This window comes from Telmatherina bonti, assembly GCF_933228915.1.
Source record: "Telmatherina bonti genome assembly, chromosome: 2".
Classification (NCBI taxonomy): Eukaryota; Metazoa; Chordata; class Actinopteri; order Atheriniformes; family Telmatherinidae; genus Telmatherina; species Telmatherina bonti.
The window spans coordinates 16,954,441-16,975,294 of NC_136620.1; the positions used below are offsets into that span (position 1 = coordinate 16,954,441).

Genomic DNA, 20,854 nt, shown 5'->3' on the forward strand with positions numbered 1-20,854 from the left:
ATCGCATTCACGTTCACTCTCACTCTGACTCCAAAGGGACAATTTAGGGTAACCAATTATTCTAACATGCATGTCTTTGGATGGTGGGTCCACACAGAAGGACCACCATTCAAACTGCTTTCCAGTCGAGGCTTGAACCAATGACCTTTTCGCTGTGAGGCCACAGTGCTAACCACTATCCTGACCAGTAATGATCCTTCATCCATCCATCCATCCATCCATTTTCTGCCGCTTATCTAGGGTCGGGTCGCGGGGGCAGCAGCCTAAGTAAGGAAGCCCAGGCAGGGACGTGCCCGGAACACCTTACTGGGGAGCCGTCCAGAGGCATCCTGACCAGATGCCTGAGACAGCTCAACTGGCTCCTCTCGATGCGGAGGAGCAGCGGCTCTACTCTGAGCCCCTCCTGGATGACTGAGCTTCTCACCCTATCTCTGAGAAAGAGCCTGGCCACCTTGCAGAAGAAACTCATTTCAGCCACCTGTATGCGAGATCACGTTTTTTTGTTCACAATCCACAGCTCATGGGTGAGGGTAGGAGCATAGATCGACTGGTAAATTGAGAGCTTTGTCTTCTGGCTCAGTATAGGATTGATCCTATTTTGCCAAAATCTGGGACCTAACCCCATCTTCCAAGCTAATGAACCCTCTCCCACAGAGCCAAGGTCATCACAGTAAACCTCCACAGTCTGGGAGTGGAGAGGATAAAATCACACTGTGAGTCCAGACCTCAACCAAGTTCAACATGTGAAATTATCTTAGCGCTCCTGTTTATGCAACTTTATACAGCTGTGGTTTTACTAGTGAGATACTTCTTCTAGTACTTATTTCTAGTGGGATAGAATGGGATATAATCTCACAGATATATGTGACCAGACTGATGAGCAGAATGTACTAAGCTGTTGTGGCTGTGTATGGAACTTCACTAATGACAACTGTGACAGTGGAAAATGGCCAATATGTGTTTTTCCCTTCTTACTGTAGTAGAGTGCAATCATTCAATCCAAATGAAACCCAGAAGAGGAGTAAGGACCAACCGGGGAATCATTACCCACACGTTTAGCCGTGTTTCTCCATCCACAGAAGCACAACATTTAAAAGTTAAACCTTATTGTAAAGGTAACTAATCAGGCTTTCCAACAATATATAGTACAACACCATTTGGTATTATTAAAGGAGGAAATACTTGAAAACTTTGAACTTAATAATAGAAATTTATCTGCATTTTTTTACTGTATGCTTGAGGAGAAATTTCAATTTAGTTTACCATTCAAACTCTAGAGACCATGTGATGCAATTTAGAGATCAAGAAGAAAAAAATCAATTGCTTTGAAGTTTGTAATAATAATAGTGATCCTCACATTAAGATTCAGGTGGTCAGTCCAGTGTCCAATGACTTTGTACTCTGCTGTGGACATGTTGTTGATCTGATACTGAAAGATGTCGTAGCGTCCAGGAGCATCGCCATTCTCATTAAATGTCACCGGGGTCCCTGCACTTCCTGTAAAAATGAATGCAAAAAATTAAATACTTTGATTTAACAAGGTAACAAGGTATATATATATATATATATATATATATATATATATATATATATATATATATATATATATATATATATATATATATATATATATATATATATATATATTTTTTTTTTTTTTTAAGCTGCTACTTTTTTTTACATGATTTGAAGTCTCTAGGGTTTGCACAGAATTGTCTGAAAAGAGAGAAAATGTCCATCCAACAGCGGTTATCTGGACCTAAATGTCTGTCAGAGGCCAGAAGAGAATGGACAGTCTGGTTGGAGATGATAGAAAGGCAACAGGAAGTCAAATAAGCACTGGTTCCAAGAAGACATGAAGAATGCCATTTCTGAACACACTCTAAATTTGTCGAACCTTGAAGCAGATGGACTACAGCAGCAGAAGACCACATCAGGTGCCACTCCAGTCCGCTAAGAATAGGAAACTGAGAGTATTCAAACAGACTTACCAAAACTGTGGAAAAAAAAAAAAAAAAAAAAAAAAAAAAAAAAAAAAAAAATTATATATATATATATATGTATATATATATATATATATATATATATATATATATATATATATTTTTTTTTTTTTTAAAATAAAGACTTGATTTTAAATGATTAAGCAATGAAACAACAACAAAACCGGTTACATTTTGAGGTTTCCCATGTCTTCCTGCTATCCTGTTGTAACATGAGGCCACATTAGCAACTGTTATGGATGTTTACCTATAACACTCACATTAATCTACTGAAGCTGCCTATAATCAGACGGACCATTTGGCTTTAATCACCAATATCCTTTTACATTTTTTTCACTTTCTTCTTTAGATGTTTTTAACAAAACACCCATCAGATTCATGACCATATTCATAGATCATAGAAGTGTTTACATTTTTCCTCTTAGATTTTTTCATACTGATCTCTCACAAGCTGAAAGAATGAACCAGCTTGCTTTACTTTGCATCGGTAAATGGCCAAAAATGACTAAAAACATCAAGATTTCCAGGCCACGTGCAAAGAGAAACAGGCAGATGACAAAAAAACAGCAAACAGAATGACAGAAGGAAATAATGAAAACAAAAAATACTACTAAAATTTGTGCAATGAAGCCTGATTTTCTCATTTCAAAAGTGTTCATATGACTAAAAATGATCATATAGTGAGCTATGTACAAAATGGTCATGATTTACTGCTGAACTTAGACAGCAGCCTGCAGTCTGGTTCCATAGGACTGTCAAGTTGTACATCTTTGTGGTGTCATGGCTAAAGGGAACCATGGCAGAATACATTTTTATTAAACAGCTACACTTTTGCACCGATGACGTTAGGGTGTAGATTTAAATCCAATTTGATTGTGACTTGTTTTTGACTGAATTAAATGGATTTGTTAAGATTTACCTTAAGTGAATTTATAACTTTTGGACAGGATCTGCAACATCTTGCTATTTATTTTAAATAACAAAGTGCTTTGTACCTCAACCTAAAAGTTGAACAGCTTTTCTCCATTTTATTAATAATTTGAGAAAACAGAACAGCAGAAAACAACAAAATGCTAATTCTGTTCAAATGTGTCAGCACTAAGATGCAGAAAGAGCAATCTTGAGTGTTCATAGGATTTGTTGTAAGATAAGAACAAATCCATGATACGAAGATTTTGGTAAATTTTATAATTTTGGTCAAATTTTCCAGAGTAGGATTTAAGAGGAAATGTGTTCATAGTAACTGTTGTTGAATGAGGCCCATTGTTCTTCCCAAGTTGTGTACTAAAGAATTGTAGTATAGTGAGTACTGCAAACCTGAAATATCACTTCAATTCAAAGCCTTTGCAGCTAAACTGGAGGTCTGTGGCAGCACTACAGCTGATACCAGTAAGATTTCTGTCGACCAACTATTTTTTTTTACAGGTAGTATCTTCATACATAGCTTACAGGTTGTTGTTGCAATAATGTCTAAAAGTGTGCAGCTTTAGTTTCCTAAAAAGAAAGCTAAGGGAAATCCAGTAGTCAGTGTTTAAACAACAGATAAAATATTTACAGGTTTTTTTCCTCCAAAAACAGACTTAGTCTATTATATTTTCATCCAGCTGCTTTTGTCGTTTTTTGTGTTGTTGTCAAGTAACCCTGCATCCTTACTGCAGGGCAAATTTAACATTGGGGACAATGGTCTTGAACTTGAGGCACATCAGTTCGGATGTCTATATCCCAAGTGGATGAGCAGCAGATTCTAGCTAAAAGGCAGAAGAACAATAAAAACAACAACAAAAAAAGAAAATGATTCATAATGAAGTGAGTGGGCACTGGTTTGATTGTATCTTGCCCTGATTTCCTTCTTCAGCATGAATAAGAGCAGAGCAAATCACATCAGCGTGGAGATGAATCACCACAGCTTGCCTCAGGATGTATAGACCTCCCAACACCCCCTCCAAATCTCCCACTTTAATTCACTTCATTTCACCTGACTTCAAAAAGTCTGTGTTGATACAGAATGAAAATCTCCTCTACACATTCATCTCCAAGCACGCATCATAATAAAAAACTGCAGCTTTGTCATAGTTACAATAATGCAACACACAAACAATCCACTCCCAGAATCAAGATATGTGGAAATGTGGTCCAGTTTTATACAAATCCTCAAATCTTTTTATTATCCTTCACTGAAAAAGTAAATATGCTTAAGTGCAGCAGTGGATTCAAATGTGGTGCCAAGTACTCCTGAAATGTTAGTGTATGAGGTGAGGGGATGTTTGCATGTGTACATCTGAGAAGCTCCCTGACAAAAATTTGCTACATTTCTATGAATCTGGCTGAGGTAATCGAGTCAGTTCAAGAGTTCAGACTAACATGATCTTAGCCATTCTTTGTACCTGCTTCCAGGACTAAAAGATTGGTGTTGCATGCATACTGATGGAACAAATGTTATTTTTAGACCATTAAGTACAAAATCTGAAATTATTGCAAAGTGAGCGCCAGTGTGACCAGTCTAACCCACTGTTCTGCCCTTAAACTAAAAAAAGGTGAATTAGAATATCATTTTTGTTACATGAGTGTTATATTTTTGGACGTGTTTTCAGAATGGATTATTAATAAAAGGAAACACATTTTTTAAATAGTGATGCTTTATTTTATACTGCTTTGATCACATGAGACTTTGTGTAAATACCACAAGACTTTGTGAGACTTCCGCAAGACTACAGTATTCTGCGAGCTAACGTCATTATGCTTAATATGTGACACAGAATTCATTCAGAGTTTTTCTCATTGCTTTCCCACAACAGGAATGTCTATAAATGCATTGATTGGTTTCACTTTAGCTAACACATTTGTTTGCTTTAGAAATAAATGGCTAAAATTGTTTATCATTTATTATTTATAATTTAATATGTGCTAGCAGTTAGAAAGTGCTAAATGTAGCTTCCTGTTAGCCAGCTAATTGAGTGGTATTTGCTTGTCAGACATTAAGGGCCTATTCACGTCAGCCTTTTTGATTCGAATCCGAGTCCGTTTGCTCAGAAAGTCCGCTTTGTTTGGGGAGCTGTGAATGCGCCAAACAAATTCTGATTCAGACCAAAGAAGACAGACTTGGTCCCCCTAGAAATGCAGGTCTCATCCCGTTTCAAGCAGACCAAATAAAGGAAGCAGACTCCAAAAACAAGTCACTTCCTGCATTTGACATAGTTTGCATTGTGGGTAAATACATAACGATGGCGATAAGAGTCCTCTGCTTTGTCTGTTTTTCATACTGCGGTCATTGTTGCTGTGTCTTACTGCAGTATACTTGCATAAGACTAAATAAAAAACCCAAAACAGCGAGAATTTCGTCTCCATGTTTGACTCGCAACTGAGTTTTCTTCTTCACCCAGGTCTTGTTCACTCGTTTGCTAAATTCTAGTGCAGCGCCACATTGGTGGGAACTGGGAAATATTATTGTAAAGGTTTGGCGCGTTTGACCAAAGTGCAGCGTGAACGCGATCTCAGTCTGTAGACTGTAGCCAGTCACTGCCACTGCTCCCTGGACTTGGAGTACATGACTGTGAAATGCAGACCCACTTGTCTTTCCTGGGAGTTGGGAGTCATCATGCTGACTCCTGTTTATATACCCCAGATGCTAATGCTAGCTCAGCTGTTGGACCTTTGCACTACACCATAAACAGTCAGCAGAGTACATATCCTGAGGCTGTACATATCATTGCAGGAGACTTTAATCATACTGATTTAGAGGGCAGTGCTGCCTAAATTCTACCATCATGTTAAGTGTGTTATCAGGGAAAATAACACACTGAACAAGGTGTCCTATAAAATCAAGTGTGCCAACAGGATTAAGCCACTACCACATCTGGGCCAGTCTGACCACTTTTCCATTCTCTGAGTGCCAGCTTACACCACCCTCAGGAAATGAGCTCCCATGTAAAACATGGCCTGAAGGGACCCCTTATTAGCATCAAGACTGCTTTGAGAGAACAAAGTGGGATGTCTTTGAACAGCACAACTTGGAGGAATATACTACAGGTGTCCTGGGTTGCATCAAGTTCTGCATGGACACTGTAACTCTGGATCCGAGTTTATCCCAACCAGAAACCCTGGATCATCAAGTGAGGTCAAAACACTGCTGAGAGAGAGAAACATGGCTTTTAGGACTGTTGATGCTACACAATATAGTTCAGTAAGCCTTAATGTTTATTCATCAAGAGCCGCATTCAATATACCAAGACAAGAGGAGAACCACAAAAAGCGTTCACACGCTACATATCCTTCTTTGCCAAATCAGTAACATTCAGCTTTTTAGCAAGGAATTATTATCATATATATTGCACGGAGTAATGGTATTCTAATGCAACAGTATATGGTGAAAATCCAATAATGTCTCCAGAGTGTGGGTGTTTCTTTGTCAATATATATACAGAACTACCGACAGAGCAGCTCTTTGGCGGTGTTTGGTGCAGCTGAACTCAGCCAAAACTGGCAACTCTGACAGAATCAGTTAGGGCCGTTAGAAAGGCAAAGTTTTTGTAAGTAGCCTGCACCTCTTGTTTGTGGGGAGTACTGCACCGTTGAGGATCACTATGACTTGTTTAGATAGCATTTTCAGAAAGCCAGTGGCTGCTTCACAAGCCGCAAGTCAAGACTCAGTGAGCCAACTGGAAAAGAGACTTCACAGAGGCCAAGTCAGCATGAAAGAGGAAGATGGAGAATCACCTCAGCAGTAACATTGGGCAGGTGTGGATCGAACACATCACCAATTACCATCCTGGGAACCTCTCAGTGGCTGACGGGAATGCCTCGCTGGCTAAGGTGCTGAGAAGTGAACCTAAGAAACGTTTCTTTCTGGGCCTGTTAGTGTATCTGGACAACTGATGAAGACCTTGTACAGCTGGTCTGTACAAGGTCTTCATCAGTTGAAAATCCTGGTGTCTTTACCAGGATTTTCAATCAGTCCTTGTCTAAGTCCACTGTCTCACACTCCTGAAGTCCTCAGTAATTGTCCATATGCCAAAAAAGATAACAATTAGCAGTCTGAATAAGCACAGTCCAGTGGTGCTCACACCTATTGCCTTGAAGTGCTTTAAGAAACTGGTGCAAGGTCACATCACTTCAAGTCTGCCATCTGCTCACTAGTTTTCTCACAGAGCTAACAGATCCACAGTGGTCACAAGCACTACAGCTCTCCCCACTACTCTAAGCCACCTGGAGCAGCAGGGGAGTTATGGTTTCCATCGCCAAACTTGCAGAGCAGGGACTGTTTTTCTCTATCTGCTACTGGATCCTGGACTTCCTGTCGGATTGCTCCCAGAAGGTGAGAGTAGGCCATCATGCATCATCAATCATCAATTCTGACACAGACTTCACTCAGAGTTGTGTGTCGAGCTCCCTACTGTACACCTTCTACACCTTTGACTATAACCCCATCCATTCTGGCAATACCATAATCAAATTGGCAGATTGCACGATAGTGGTGGAACTCATCTTGAAGGAGGGGGATGAGTCTGCATATAGGAATGAGGTGGAGCAGCTGGGATCTTAGCAAATCTTGCCCTAAGTACACTGAAGTCAACATCAGAATGAGCAAACTGTGCCGAGGAAGTTAGGCTATGTTCACACTGCAGGGCTTGCTGCTCATATCGGATGTTTTTGTGAAATCCGGATTTTTTAAAAGCTACCCATCTCCACTGTACACAGTGTTAATGGAGCACTGCTTCCCACTCCTGAGCCGCCGGATAGTGGACCAGAATCGCCTCGAAGCCATCCGGAAGTCTTTCACCATGGCCATGCTTGACGGCATCCCTCACTGCTGGTGTCCACCAACGAGTCCTGGGATTACCGCCACGACAGGCACCAACGACCTTACGGCCACAGCTCCAGCTGGCTGCCTCAGCAATAGAGGCACAGAACACAGCCCATTTGGACTCAATGTCCCCCGCCTCACTCGGGACATGGTTGAAGTTCTGCTGAAGGTGGGAGTTGAAGCTCGCTCTGACAGGGGACTCAGCCAGATGTTCCCAGCAGACCCTCACAACACGTTTGGGCCTGCCAGATCTGACCGGCTTCCTCCCCCACCATCTGAGCCAACTCACCACCAGGTGGTGATCAGTTGACAGCTCCGCCCCCCTCTTCACCCGAGTGTCCAAGGCATGTGGCCGCAGGTCCGATGATACGACTACAAAATCGATCATCGAACTGCGGCCCAGGGAATCCTGGTGCCAGGTGTACATATGGACACTCTTATGTTGGAACATAGTGTTTGTTATGGACAATCCATGATGAGCACAGAAGTCCAATAACAAAACACCATTTTGGTTCAGAGGGGGGGGGGGGGGGGGGACCATGCCTCCCAATCACTCCTCTCCAGGTCTCACTGTCATTGCCCACATGAGCATTGAAGTCCCCCAGCAGAACTATGGAGTCCCCAGAAGGAGCACCCTCCAGCACTCCCTCCAAGGACTCCAGAAAGGGTGGGTACTCTGAACTGCTGTTCGGCGCATAAGCACAGACAACAGTCAGGACCCATCCCCCCACCCGGAGGCGGAGGGAAATGTGAGCACATTTACCGATAAAGAGTTAATAAACAACAAATGCAGAATAATCACGTTTGTTGTGTTACAATGACGCATCGGTTGGATTAATGGGACCTGACCGTTCAGACTGGAGTCGCATGGCTAAAGATCAGATACATATCGGATTTAGGACCACATATCCAAGAGGCCTGGATCGCATTTGAAAATATCAGATCTGTGTCGTTCAGACTGTTAAGAAAAGATCGGTTACAGGTCGCATAGGGGCAAAAACATCGGATTTAAGTCACTTCAGCCTATAGTGTGAACGTAGCCTTAGAGTTGGAAAAATAAAAATAATCAAAAGTAATGATGTGTACCCTCAACATTAGCTCTAACTCACAGGTGAAAGTCAAAAAGGTCATAAAGGTTAAATCTAACCTATATCCAACCTATATCCATTCATTTGTAAACCTCAACCAGTAAGTATTTGGATCAACCACAGTACAGCTGAACCCTCTCTGAATGTTTCTTCTTCCTACTCCCTTCAGGACTTTATAAAAGCTACAGGTTGAAAGTAAAGTCACAGCATGAGATAAAAACTTGTAAATTTGTCTATTCACTCACCAAAGAATACCTTCAGCCTCACTTCTTTCTCCCCACCGAAAGCTCCAGAGCTGCCATCCTTTTTCAATACACCTCTCAGCAAGCATCCTCTGCACATATGAATCTACAGTTGGGAAATTTCCCTGTTGTTCCCCTCCCCTCCTCCTCCTTCCTCACCTCTCCCTCATTCTGTTAAACAAGAACATAACATCAAAGGCCTCATGCAGATGGTCCTTTCACAGCACAAGCTAACATTAGCCAAGTACCTCCATTAGCCTCCTGACGCTACTCTAAAAATAAGCACACGGGTGAGGAACACATGGCTGAGTTGGCGATTAGCCCTGTGGCCGGCGGCGCCACACAGCACCACTTCAGTCTGGATTCACTGCATTTCATACATTGAATTATGAGTAATCCCGCTGTCCCATGTTCAGACAAGTGAAGCATGAAAAACAGAGAAGCTGCTCGAGTTTGATTTAAGTCAACGACTGATATGTGGAGGCTCAATCAACCATGCTGTTCACAGATTCACACAGGAAAGCCCCAAACACAGTGCAATGTGAGTGTGTGTTTGTAGGTTTTAATAGGAATCAGTTTAATCAGGCAGAAACCACACATGAGCCACATGCTGTTGAGCCAGGACTCATTGGTGAGGATTGTGTGTGGCTGCAACTCTCACAAGCTGCAATGAAATTTTCTGAAAAGCTTTGTCTTATTAATACATTTGGTTCTGCTGTGTGGAGTTTGACCTATGGCTAAACTTAAACCAATTGCATTTGTGGGGAAATAAAGCAGAAATAAGTAGCATTACCTCACAGAACCTGAAACCAGATAACATTTTTTGTGTTTACATCATGAATTAGCTGATAATTACAGGCTTTATTGTCAGGCACTGGAGGGAAAACTTAAGAATAAATTAAATGCAGTGAATCTAATGTAGGTAATCATCTGCTCAGGGCCTCGCGCAGGCTGAAGATATCACAGCAGATGATTGACTGGATGTTGGGCATACAACTGTGGTTGGTCCAGACATCTTATGAAAGTAGTTTTTCAGTGAAGTAGGATTATAGTTCTTTTTCGTTGGATACACGGACAGCGTTTACAAAGAAATCTATCATTACGTATGAAAGGGACTTGACACAACCTGACCATCATTTCTAAAACTCCCGAGAGCAGAAAGGGTCCCATTCAGAAGGCATCGTAAAATTTCACAATTAAAATTAACAGTTTGACTTAATGTTGATGTTAGCAACTGCTAATTAGTTCATATTTGCAACATTTATTTCCAATTTAACCAGTTATGCATAAATTCCAAATCAACATTGTTTTTCATGCTGCATTCGATGGACAACTGTATCACTACCAGGACAAGCTATGCTTGGTGGTGTTTTGAACACCCTGTGCAATGTATTGAGAAGTTGCCGTGGCAATAAAATCGAAGGGGCTTTATTGGTCTGGGGAAAACATGTTTAGTTTGCCAAAAGAAATGTGAAATAAAAGCAAAAATATCTATTGATAAATGAGATACTACAAGCATCTTATTGCACTCTTATGAAGCACAATATAGAGTTACGTCATTGGAAGGCGCAGCATGAGCAGATCTGACCACCCCAGCAGATCTTGTACCTACACTGGAACAACTTTGTTGCACTGCGGAGCTCCTTACTACTTCCTTGTTCAATAACCAATCAACTCCCCAAGGTAGCAACAGCTCAGAATTTGGGGTGTTATGTCAGGAAATCTGCAGTTATGGAGGCAAGTAAAAACAGTGACCAGAAATAGTTTCAGTAAAGCCTAAGAAACCGCTGCATCCTTCCAAAATAGCAAATGACCAAAAGTGGATTAAAACAAAGATTGTTATTGGAGAATCTTTTCAAAGAGGAGAATACTGAGAGACCAAATTCCTTTTAACATGGATGAAGAGCTGGCAAAGCTTCTCCTCAACGAGTAAACACAATTATACTTAAATTAACAGAAAAGCTTCACTTAGTTGCATTTTAGTCTAATTTCATGCTCAGCACTTATTAAATTAATTTAAACGACTGTGTTGATTGATTATTAGAGTAATCGGTGCCCTATTGGTTTACAACAACTAATTTAATTTAAAATTGATTAAATTACTATCAAATATATACAATAATTGAGACTACAGGAAAACATCAATTCGACAAGATCCTGAAATATAAAAGGCTTTCAGGGGGTTCAGATGGTTCATAAATTAATTTTCTGGCAGATTATTTAACACTTAAAAGATCAATTGAATACATTTTTCACTTTCCATTTTTTACCTTGTAACCTGAGAGGTTACAAGGTGAATTGTGAAAAAGTGAAATTATTCCATTGACAAACTTTGACAAACTTCAGCAAAATAGTCCATTTCCATGGACATCAAACTGTATAAAATATCTGGAGACAACTGCAGCCAGTAATGCTGAAAATCTGTACAAACTGATTTACCTCCCATTGCTCAGTAAGGCTTCCTTTTAAAAAGTACTGCCTTGCAGCTGAAACGAGATCTCATGCCATTTTGAAGGCAGTGACACTCCCTCTTGGACACAAATTGCACTGCATTCCCTGAAGGAAGAGCTATGGAAGGATTTTATCTATAATCATACATGTCTGACCGTATAAAACAGGAAAGACAATCCAATGTTGAAACATTTGATTGAAATTTGGTGTGAAGTTCACCAGTGTTGTGGTTTGAAAGTGGGAATGTAAGTGACAGTAAGGTTTGAAAGTGAGAGACTGCTTTATCAGAGTTTTGCATTTCTAAAATGTACAACCTGTTGCTGAATAAAGGCTCAAGGTCTGCATAAATCCAGATTCAAATGGGAAAAGAAGTGTCTCGTCACAAAACTTTGAAAATGAGCAATAAAACTGGTAATGATTATTGTTTTTAATTTTTGCTACACTTGGTTGGGATTAGAAAGGTATCATGGTAAGACCCCTGTGATGGACTGGTGACTTGTCCAGGGTGTACCCTGCCTCTCGCCCAGTGGTTGCTGGGTTAGACTACATCTTCACGACCCTTAATTTGACTATGTAATTAAAAAAAATGGATGGATGGATGGATGGATGGATAGATGGATGGATGGTTAGCTCTATAATATTTTTTGTAACATGACCTCTGCTTTAATGGATGCAGTTTTACCCTTGATGCCTCGTTGCTTTCACAACTACTAGGGGTTCTTGAAATGCCATTGTATTTGGTATCTGCCACATGTACAATCAACATTTTCTTTGGTTAAAAAAAAGAAAGGTTCACATCGGCAATGCAATCAGTTATCTAGAGTAAGAACAGAACACTTTTTTTCCTCAATTAATAAATTATTTAATTCAACAATTTTCAGTGGAGTTGATCAGACATGTTTTTCGCCATATGACCAGGAGAGGGCAGTGCCAAAAAAGGGAGACATTTTATTAGTTTTGCATCAAAAACCATTTGATACTTACTTAGTATCCCATTAGTCATAAAGAACAAATTCTGGTTTAATACAAAACACTTGGCAAAAGCAAGGCCTCTGTGGGGATATGAGAGCAGAGAGAATGTCAGTCAAATCCTCCATCTGCAACCACCAACTCTGTGCTGAGGGACCACAAGGACAAGGTCACTAAATCCACTAAAAGCTTTTCCCACAACCTACCAACAGTTCATTGAAGCACATTCATGGTCACTGATTAGAGCAAATGGTGGAAGATGTTTCTAAAACAGTCAGACATGGGCAAGCTGACATCACCTTTACTTTGGGCAGTCAGCAGTAACAAAACAAAGAGGTCACTAGGTTAACAGGCGGAAAAGGAAAGGAAAAAAACACTGTAATGCGTATCAGTTCCATTATTTATCTTAGTATGGTGAAGCCAAGCAAAGACATTACTTCATGCCCAAAACTACTTACATACACATCCACGTGTTATGACTGAGTTTATGTCCATGCAGACCCAGCATGAAGGGCACTACTACAAAGTGAGAGGAAATTAAAACATGTTAAATGATAATTTCGTGAAATAAAAAATTGCTTTTAATTTGAACTGAGTTGAAAAGAATAATTAAAAACAAATTGTCATGGTTTGGAGTTTTTGTGTAGTTCTTAGTTCTGGTTTCCTGTTTTATTTTGTAGTTTTCCTTGTGTTTTCTGTCTAGCTTTGTTTCCTGTTTACTAGTGCACCAATGTTTTTGTGTTTTATGTGAAAATATAGCACTTGGTTTCAGTTTGCTTTTGCCATTTTGTTATCCTTGTCTTGTTCTGTTGTAGTCAGCCCTATAGCCCTTCAGTTTATTTAAAGCATTTACTGCAATCCACCTGCCTCATGCCCCTTCATCCTGCATTTTGGTCCACATCTCTGCCACTCTGTGACACAAACAAGCACATCTGTCCTGTACAAATTGCACTGTGTTGATGTGCAGTGGAGCAGAACATCAACAGGTGCAAAGTCTGATTGACAGTTACAGAAAACATTTCATTGCAGTAACTGCCTCAAAGGATTGTTTAACAAAAGACTACTTTATGAGTATCAGTTCATCGTGTTTATTTGCTTTTTTAAATGAATATTTCTACTTAACTACAATTCAAATGCAACGTCAATTTTTATATGTATTTTTTTTTCCTGTAATAGTTTTTATTTTTTCCCTTTTTTAACATAAAGACATTTAAGACTGTTATTTTATTTACTATGTATATATATATATATATATATATATATATATATATATATATATACATACATACATAGGAAGGTGTGAATGGGGGAATGTGGTGGAGCATGTATGGTATCGGGGTGTCAGGAGTGTGTAGATACGTGGGGGATTGGGGTGTGTGTATGAGAGAGTACTTGCGTAGCTGTAGTGGTAAGTGTATATGGGCCAATGGAGGGGTAGAGCTTAGGAAGGGCTAAGACGTGTACAAATGCCTAGTGCCGCTGGTGACTCATCTTCTGGAGGGAAGCTCACGTCCCTCTGGACTAAAATCCCCAGACCCTTCTCCTTCCCCGCTCTCCATCACACTCAGGCAGGGTGTTGGGATGTGGGCACGATCTGCTGGGCAGTGAGAAAGACCATCAAGGTGGTCTTGATCTCTGCACCCGGTATCGGCTCACTTCCTAATTTTAATCACATTTAGTCATCACAACACAAAAACACTGACAACTCATCAACAAGTTTTGGGGGGCGGGCCATGCAGTGTATAGCAGGTGGAGCTGCTTAGGCAGTTCCACTCCCGACACTGTATGGTTACCCGCCTCAATATTAATTGCAATTAACAGACACTTCACAATTATTCATTAGCAGGGGAGGAGGCAGGGGTGATTGGGTCCTCCCACGCCTCCATTTCCGGCACTTTTCCGGGGAGATTCGGGTGGGGAGTGCTGTCTGGTACACCTGGGCCTTGGTTGGCTTGGCTGGGGGAGGGTGCTGCTGGCTCTGGGTCGGCTGCATCTGTGGGGTGTGGTGGTCATGGGGACCTTGGTCGGGGCTTGCCTGCCCTCTGCCATGAAATGAACTTATGTAAACATGTACAGATTAGTCACTGTGTTCCACCATGATCTCTCTTTTAATTTGATGTAGAAGTTTGTTTTGTGATTACAACAAGATGAAAACATTTGCATTGTGTTGAGAGTTGGTTTCATACCAGGAGACCAGCTCTATACTTTCTTCAGGATCCTAGAGTTCACCTAGGGACATTCAACCGTGTCCCCCAGGGACTCCTGTGGAGGGTGTTCCAGGAGCATGGAGAACCGGATCCTCTTGTTTGGGCTGTCCGGTCCCTGTTGTCAGATCTTGGTTTGCATATCCAGCAGTAAGTTGGATTTGTTTCCAGTGAGGGTTGGCTGCCCTTTATTACCAATTCTGTTCATAACTGGTTAATAACTTGACTTAATGATCTTCTTGTGGCCTCAGATAAGGACTCCTATCTGTATTTATCTTGTTACATCTAAGTCCTGCATTCAACACCATTGATCACAACATTCTGTTACAGTACTTCTCTTCTTTCAGCAGGTCTTCCAGGATAAAAGTTGCAGTGCATGTTAATCGGTCTTTCCCATCCTCTCCATTCCATACGGCCAAAGCAGATGGCTGCCCTCCCTGAGCTGGGTTCTGCTGGAGGTTTTTCCTTCCTGTTAAAAGAGTCTTTTTCTTTTTCCTTTTCACTGTCACCTTGTGCCTGCTCAGGATGGGATTGAAGTCAAGATTTGATGCAATGTTTGTTTTCTTCAACTTTTTCTACTTCTGCATTGGTTCGAATTGATGTATCTATAAGATACCCTAAGTTGATGTTGTGAAGTGGCGCTATACAAATAAAGTACAAAATGAAAACCGAAAGTAAACTGAAAAACTTTAATGGACAGAATTTCTAGCTGCAGCTGAGGTATTGCGGGATCCGGTTTGGTGGCTCAGGATTTGGTTTCTGCTCTTTGCATCTGGTTGGTATCTCCAGGTCTCACTCGTACAATTCGCAGCCGAATGTGGTGGGGCTGGGATGAGAATCAGCACCTCCTTACCATCTAGGTAAGTAAAGGGGTCCTGCCCCAGGTGGAGGAGTTCAAGTATCTACTAGTGTTGTTCATGATGGAAGGAAAGATGGGGAGTGAGCTCAATGCCAGATCAGTGTGTCGTCCATAGTTATGCGGACTTGGCGCCTGGTTGTCATGGTGAAGAAGGAGCCAAGGGGAAGCTCTCAATTTCCCAGTCAATCTGTGTTCCTACCTTCACCTTTGGTCAAGAGCTGTAGGTAGCGACTGAAACAACAAGATTGTGACTACAAGCAGCTGAAAGAGTTTTTGTCACAGGGTGGCCGGGATAGGGTGAGGAGCTCGGTCATGTGGAAAGGCTCAGGGTTGCGCTTCTGCTCCTACGCATCAAGAGAAGCCAGATGAAGCGGTAAGGTTTTCTGTGCACGTCCCTGCAGGAAGAGACCCTGGGAAAGACCTAGGGCACGTTAGTGGGATTATATCTTTTGGCTGGCCTGTACGCCTTGAGATTTCCCCCCAATGAGCAGGCGAATGAGGTGGCGGAGATGGAAGTTTTCCTGTGTCCCTGCTTAGGCTGCTGCCTCCACAACCCAATGCTGGATAAGCAATAGAAACTGGGTGGATGGATAAAAACATTTGCCTCTCAGGTATATGTTTGTCAGCAAATTGAAATTTTGTTAAGCATAAGTTGTTTGCTAATTTTACTCACTGCTCTTTACAAAGGATGCCAAGTTTTGGTGTGTTTCTGAATTGATAATTATAAACTTTTAGTAGCTCATGTTGTCCAAGCATTACTTGTGTTTTAACTAGCTAAGTGCCATATTGATGTCACTGATGTCGTATCTGAAATTTAAATTAGGCACTATCTGATTGAGAATATTCTCATTACATAAAAATCCCATGTTGAATTTCTAGAAATTATGGTCAAACCACACACCATAAGTTAAATTTTTTCTAAAACATCTTTAACATCAGTTAACTTAGTATCTCTGACTGCTGAAAAACTTATTCACAAGATAAAAAATAAATGATTCAAGAAAAATGAAAACATTTACATTACACACTTCATACATTTCATTATACATTTTATGATTTGCTATTATGATTATCTTATGATGAGCATTATTTCTGCTTTCTGAGCTGTATATTTTTTCCTCTTTGAATTTTTAAGTCATGCTCAAGGAGAAAATTGGATGAGCAGTGGCAGGGCCGTGTACTGACCCAGTCATGTGCTGAGCTGCCATTGCCAGAGAGTCACTGTCCTTTGGTGCTCAGGGTGATGATATCCTGACAGGTAAAGACTATCTTCCTGCTGGCCTCAACATGCTTATTCTCCGATGGTTCTTTTAAAATTCCACATATCCATGCAACAAAGCTAAAAGTTGTATAGCACCATATTTAAGGCACTCTCTAGAGTCACGTCTTTTGCTGTTGGAGGCCAGAGGGACTTTGGTGACATTTTTCTGTGTTCTGAATATTGCCTTTTAGTGTGAGATGTGCATGACATAACAGCCAAGCACGATCTTTTATAATATCGTCTTTGTATGTGACTCGATCCTGCTGGGTCTGCTTCTTTGCGTTCAGCTTCGCTGTTGGATTAAGGCGAAGAAGAGGAGGCAGCTACTTTATGAAGAACCTCTTCAGCTGTCAGATCATCAACGTATACAAGGTATGCTGTTGATGCTTTCTGAAATCTTAAAGGATGTGTCCTATTAAGTCTGACCTTCTGTGAATGTGTCTTGTAAGTTGATATGCTCAGTCCCTCTTTTTCACTTTTTGAAAAGCATATTCAGCCTACAAAGTCGTGGCGCTTCTTGTTCTTTTAAAAGCTCTTCTCCTCAATCACACCCTTTCCCAGAAATATGTCTTCTCATTTTCACACAAGTTGCCCTCCATTGTCTCATTTTTCTTATTAGAAAAGTACTAGCATGGTGTTTGAAACAGGTGCTTTGCAGGCTTCCACGTGTCTGTCCTGAATGTGCAGAAATGAACTTTTACCTTTTCTTTCTTTATCTGCAAGTAGCAATTTCCCGCCTGTCAGTGTTTTACACAGAATCCATTTTTCTTAAATTCTTTTCTGACTGTATGATTGATATTTATACTTTTCATGTTTACAAATTATGCAGTTTACGGGCAGCAGGTGTGGTACTCGCTTGGATGGGTAAAGTTCACCGGTGTGTGATCTCAGAGCCGTTGTGTTTGCTGCAGTTCTCTCACCATCTGCCGTTTCCCTTTCGACCATTAGCATTTTAAAAAAAAAAAAACAAGATCCACAAGAAAGCATGTATAGACTTTTTTTTCATTACCTCATAAAGGATTGTATTTATTGTTTATGTTTATTTAGACTTCCTGTGTTTGTGTTTGGCCAAAAAATGAGTGAAAACATTGTCCTCTGTAAAAACGTAAGACCCTCAGGGTCACACAAAATCCGACATTGTAACTAAAACTCAAGGTATCACATTCATGCTTTGATGAGTCTTGTGCATTTATATGTTGCAGGGGACTCAAGGGCAAAAATTCAAATGCATCCAGCAAGAATGTGATTATATCCGAATCTTTTCACACAATTATAAAAAGATTATAATAAGGTTATGTCACAAGAGGAAAGGACAAAATTTGATTCTAAAACTTAACGGGCCTAATTCATTAAATCTTGATGCTAATTTCCAATCTACTTCTCCAGAGATTCACATTTTCCTCATTCTTTCAGCTTCTTCCTGAAATAAAGATGCCTTTTCATTTTTACTGTAGGCTCATTTTATGTTCGTGATGTTCGTGAAGTGGCTGTAGCAGTTTCTGTGATGCCGCTGTTACAGCAGTTCCTGAAGTTTGAAGCTTAAAGTTCACTTATTTTCTACATGGAAAATTAATTGACATATAACCAAAGTTTATTTCTATCTTTAGTCTCAGCAAGCCAAAGCTAACAGAACTGCTTGATTCTGTATCATGGCAATGACAAATAGCACTTCTTTAAAGTGGAACTATTATGTGTATTTCAGGTTAATTTATTAGGCCCAGAAGGGCTGGGATTGATCGAGTTATTGTCACAAATCGCTTTATTTACTTCAGACCAACCCTCTCCGTAGGCTGTCAGATCAGCCTGCGGGCAAAACGAGTGGATTGAGACTCTTCCGCGTTAACCTCCGCCTCCCGCCACTGCACATCGGGAGCGCGCACCGCACCTGCTTTCGCCGTCATTGTAACATCTCATAAACAGAAGGATTAGGCTAATATGAACTCAATAAAAAAACAAAATACAATGTCAACACATAGCATACAGCCCTACATGTCGGAACCTAAATCAGACCATGAAAACAAAGTGGAAAACAGCAACCCACAGCAACGAATGCAGCAGGATGTCTCTCTTTGGTAAACTCACCAGCCATCGTTGGAAATAACTTTATCCGACGTTTTCCACCCGCCTGATGTATTTGTACATGCCCTTGTTAACCAGTAGAAAGTAACCAATCACCGAACCTTATCCCCCGGGACGTCACAAGGATTTCGAAGTAGAAAAAAACTGAGATAAAGTGTGTGACGTCATGCTATCCTCCAGATGAAGTTACACCTCTACTTCTTTACAAAGCAAGTTTTGAATTCCTTCAGTCCAGAAATGATCATTTTATGCTTGTTGTCCTTTCAAGTTTTCAAAAGCGAGGGGTGATCAAGTCCAGAACCACATATCAGGGTCAAATAAAATTTCACTCAGCTTTATCTATAAATCCCTTTAAAACAACCATGCGAAAAACAAAGTGCTGTACATTGTTGGACAAAGCACCATAACACCCAAAATAATGAAACTAGAAATAAATAATATAATATACATTTTCTTTTTAACACTACGAAAAATTCTAAAAAAACAGAACAAATAAAAAAAAAAAAAAAAAAAAAAAAAAAAATAGATAAAACACAATGACAAATAAAAAACGACAACAAACTTAGAAAAACCACAACTACATTAACATACCAGAAGAGGTAGGTACCAGCGGGCAACAAGAGAAATCGCTGATTGGACGATGGTGCCAGACGGCTTTTTGAACCGGAAGTTGTACTTTTGTATCTCGTTCAGTGTGGAGTAGAGGAAAGGCGGAAGTAGTACTAAATTCGTTGTGTTAAATACTACAGAAGTGTTCGAAGTAGTTTTAGTGTGCTGATTGAGACACATTTTATGTAAAGTGTGTAACAATCAAAATATTCTTGGATAGCAGCAGCTATGTTTGGGCTATGGGTTACGTTCATGTTTTGAAAACTGCGCTACATACACAACAACTTCCGGTTCAAAAGCCATCTGGCACCATCATCCAACTCTTAAATTATCTTTTGAAGGTTAAAGCATCAAGAATCAGTCATGGTCATCAGTCACTGCGTCGAGATAAATACTGAATCCACAATGCAGAGGTATTAACAATCAGTGCCCATCAGCAGCCGGTTGACTAAATACAGATGTAGACTTCACAGTTCCACACATATTCTGTGATTTGTGATGGTTTGTAAAGTTATGGTAATTTCAGTCGTATAAGAAGTGTTTGATTCAGTCTTCCAAAGCTGTGTCAGAAAATTTGGGAGAAAAAAGAACCTTCAACACAATGTTAGAACCAGCAGCCATAACTGGAGCTTCACACTGAGCAGAAGATCCCCGAATGATGCTGTAAGCCTTTGCACTTCCTGCTGACTGCAGCCTCCACCTGCTGCCGGGTAGAATATCACGGCAGACAACAGACCTTAAACTCTGATGATAGTGCGAGAGACAAATAAAGCCCAAAAAGATGAAGAATGAAGAGTTATAATACATTAGGGTTCATCTGCAAGGCTATTTGGTCAACTACTCTCTAAAATACAGTGAAATTATATTGTGTAAATACAGAGAAAGTAGCTTTAGATCAGGTTGTATTTCTCTGCATCCTCGTCACCGTTTCAACTTTCAGTCCAAGAATCTTTAGATTTGCCTGAAATATTACATTTTCCCCCAGTATCTAGAAGAATTCAGTCCAAAATATTTTGGAGGAGGTCTCAATTCCCAAAATGCACCTGGAAGAGTGGGGAGCTCAGACCATGAATGCACCTGAATGTCTATGCTCGCTCACCACTTTATCAGGTTCACCTTACTCGTTGGGTCATCATTTTCCCTAAAACTGCCTTTATTCAACATAGTATAGATTCAACAAGGTGATGGAAACATTCATCAGACATTTTGGTCCATATTGATCTCACACATTTTTTGGCTGCACATCCCTGATGAGAATTATAAAGGGATGGATATGTTCAGCTACAACA

At 40.4% G+C, this 20,854-nt stretch overlaps 1 protein-coding gene across 1 annotated transcript in view; it reads right to left on the bottom strand.

Annotated features, from left to right (window-relative positions):
* The window catches only part of grm8b (glutamate receptor, metabotropic 8b), a gene marked incomplete at both ends in the record, with an annotated part of 180,833 nt that overhangs the window by 21,232 nt on the left and 138,747 nt on the right, over positions 1-20,854 (bottom strand). The window contains one exon of the mRNA XM_079260171.1: positions 1,358-1,497. Coding sequence (XP_079116297.1) covers positions 1,358-1,497 — 140 coding nt within the window. The remainder of the gene's footprint in view (positions 1-1,357; positions 1,498-20,854) is intronic.